Here is a 3,464-nt window from a genome sequence, read left to right on the forward strand (position 1 = left end):
ATTGCAAAGACCACACATATTGCTTGGAATGATGCCGAGGTCATAAAGCTTATCTTTGGTCTTCATACCACCCTTGATCCCCATCCATGCGATGAATGAGTGCCTTGGGAAATGTCTTTTGAACCAAATGATACTATACCATGGCACTTTGGCTTTGGATCCTCTAATGCTATTCCAAGCCGATTTGATGGAGAATAAACCATTGGAGCTTGGTTTCCACCAAAGGATATCATCACCATGAGAAGGAGGAGGAATAATGGTATTTTTTAGTTCCAAAAGAGCTGTGGAATTTGTCAAAGGCCATTTCCATGCTTCTTCTTCAATCACCTCCTTTACTTTACAATACAACGGAAGTCTTGAATCATAAACGACTCTATGGCCATATTTGTCTATGAGAGGGCCTAGAGGGTGCCAATTGTCATACCAAAGGTGAGTATTCTGCCCATTACCTACAATTCTTTTGATTTTTCCCTTGATGCTTTCTCTTAGAGAAAGCAATTTTCTCCAAACCCAAGAACAATTGCTACTTGAATTAATCCCCCAAAAGCTTTTATTTCTCAAGTGATTGTCATGGATCCAATCGGCCCATAAGGAAGTTCCAGCATTTTGAAGGAGCTTCCATATATGCTTCATCATGGCAGCCTTGTTCCAAGATTTGCTTTTCATAATGCCCAATCCTCCTTCCTCCTTTGGGAGACAAATGTCATCCCAAGCAACTTTTGCCTTCTTGCTACAGGATATGTCTCCACTCCAAAGGAAATTTCTAAGGTAGCTATCAATTACCTTATGCACCTTTGCAGGGAGGATAAAAGTAGAAGACCAATATACTTGGATGCTAAAGAGGATAGCCTTGATAAGGATAAGTCTTCCAGCATAAGAAAGGAACTTGCTTTTCCAAGAAGAGATCCTTGCCACAATCTTATCAATAAGGGGTTTGCAATCATCAATCCTTAGTTTTGAAGAGATCATAGGGACACCAAGGTATTTAAAAGGGAGAGAGCCAAAATCAATGCCAAGGATTGATTTTAGGTGTTCCGCTTCAGCATTATTGACTCCCGAAAGGTAAATATTGCTCTTGGACAGATTTGATTTTAGCCCGGACCAAGAGTGGAAGCAATCTAATACCTCTTTTATAAGGGATATGGAATAGACATCCGCCCTACAAAAAATCATGAGATCATCCGCAAAACATAAGTGGGTGATATTATTCTTTTTGCACTTCCAATGATGGCTAAACTGAGCATTCTCCTTTAGGTCACTAAGCATGCAAGAGAGCACCTCCATAGCAATGACAAAAAGGTGAGGAGAGAGCGGATCCCCTTGCCTTAGCCCCCTAGTACTTTTGAAGAAGCCCACAAGTTCACCATTTATGCCCACTGAAAACTTAGGACTAGTGATGCAACTCCTTATCCAAGTTATGAAAGTTTGCGGTATGTCAATGGTATTAAGAGCAGCAAATAAGAAATCCCAATTCAAAGAGTCATAAGCTTTCATAATATCAATCTTTATGGCACATTTCTTTTCAAGAGTGTCCTTATGGTATCCTTGCATAAGCTCTTGGCATAGAAGGATGTTTTCACCAATGCTACGGCCTCCCACAAAGGCTCCTTGAGCTTTGTTTATGAACTGCGGAAGAAGGACCTTGAGGCGGTTTGCCATGATTTTAGTGATGCATTTGTACATTGTATTGCAGCAAGCAATAGGTCTGAAATCCTTGCAAAAAGTAGGGTTAGCAACTTTAGGAACAAGAGCAAGAATAGTGCAATTTACCTCTTTTAAAAGGTGGCCTGTTTTGAAGAAGTGTTTGATGGCCCTTATAATATCATCACCAATGATGTTCCATGCTGACTTGAAAAAACATGCACCATATCCATCCGGACCCGGAGCCTTGTTATTATCCATGGCAAAGATGGTTTCTTTGATTTCCTCCGCTGAAACTTCTTTGATAAGCATTCCTTTTTCCTCATCACCAAGCCGGAATTTGACTACCTTTTTGAGCTGCTCAAGGTTCACATTTGAATGCTCCTTTACATTTAGGAAAGATTTGAAGTGATCTACAAATTCCGCCTTCACCTCCTCCATGCCATAAACAAAGGTGCCATTCTCCCTTTGGATCCCATATATAGAGTTTCTATTTCTTCTGCCTTTAATGCTTTTGAAGAAATATTTAGTGTTTTGATCACCTTCCTTAAGCCAATGGACTCTTGATTTTTGTCTAGCCAAAGATTCCTCAGCTAAAGAGATGGATCTATAGCATTCTAGACTTATTTTTTCCTCCCTAGCAAGATCCTCATCCAAGGGGTTTCTCCGGAGAAGCTCTTGGACATTTTCAAGTTGCTTTCTAACTTCTAAAACTCTTTCGGATATGTGACCAAAATGCTCCTTATTGAACTTCCTTAATTCAATTTTCAGTTTTTTAAGTTTGCTTGTTACATTGAACATGGGGCTGCCTTGTGCTTCTTGGTTCCAAACTTCAGCAACAACATTGAGAAAGTTTTCATGGTGAGTCCACATATTGTAGAATTTGAATGGAACTTTCCTACTATCCTCAATGGCACCAATTCTCACCAAACATGGAGAATGATCGGAAATGGAGGGGTTGAAGAATTGAGCCATGGCATTAGGGAATATATCTTTCCAAGAATCATTGATAAGAGCCCTATCAAGTTTGCATGCAATCCTTCTCCCTCCTTCACTACAATTGCTCCAAGTTAGGAGATGACCCATGTACCTTAGATCATCCAATTCAGCATCTCTCATACAATTACTAAGGTCCTCACAGTAGGAATTTCCCCAAGCAGCCCCCCCAATCTTTTCTAGTGGGTGTTTGATGGTGTTGAAATCTCCCATTATGATCCAAGGTGAATTTTGCATCATATGGGCTAGATTTATGAGATTACACCAAAGAACCTTCCTCTCCATAGGATTATTGCTGCCATAGACTATTGTCAAGCCAATGCTAGAGTTCTCCTTTACAAGCTTTACATCACAATGCATATATTGGCTATCTTCCGCAATAACATTAAGTCTAATAGTAGCTTTATTCCAACCAATCAAAATTCTGCCTATAGAACCATTATTCACATTACTACAATGCTCCCAACCTTCCCAAATGCTAGAACACACTCTATTGATATTAGTACTTCGAACTTTTGTTTCAAGGATGGACATAACATCAATCTTATTTTGCAAAATAAATCTACTAACCTCCTTTTGCTTAATAGGAGCATTAAGGCCCCTAATATTCCAGCAGGCTATATTGGTCATTTGATGGAATTGATGGGGGAAGCACTTCGCTTTTGCTTCATTAATCTCCTCCGTTGAGTTTTGCTAAGAGTGTCACCTTTCTCCCTTATGAAATCCACCTCATCAACCATAATTTTGCCTCCAAAGTGACTAATTGCTGGAGATTCACAATGTTCCAGGTCTGAATTACCCTCTTTAGAGAGAATTCCCCCCACCTT

The 3,464-nt window shown here is 39.8% G+C and overlaps 1 protein-coding gene across 1 annotated transcript; it reads right to left on the reverse strand.

The window, feature by feature from the left end:
- Positions 1–1,130: 1,130 nt before the first annotated feature.
- LOC123225704 lies at positions 1,131–1,659 on the reverse strand. Its single transcript, XM_044649815.1, has 2 exons — positions 1,341–1,659; positions 1,131–1,159 (listed from the first exon to the last, which is right to left on the reverse strand). Exons 1-2 carry the CDS (start codon positions 1,657–1,659, stop codon positions 1,131–1,133), a joined length of 348 nt encoding a protein of 115 aa, XP_044505750.1.
- Positions 1,660–3,464: the final 1,805 nt, after the last annotated feature.

Source organism: Mangifera indica, chromosome 9 (assembly GCF_011075055.1).
Source record: "Mangifera indica cultivar Alphonso chromosome 9, CATAS_Mindica_2.1, whole genome shotgun sequence".
In the NCBI taxonomy this organism is placed as follows: Eukaryota; Viridiplantae; Streptophyta; class Magnoliopsida; order Sapindales; family Anacardiaceae; genus Mangifera; species Mangifera indica.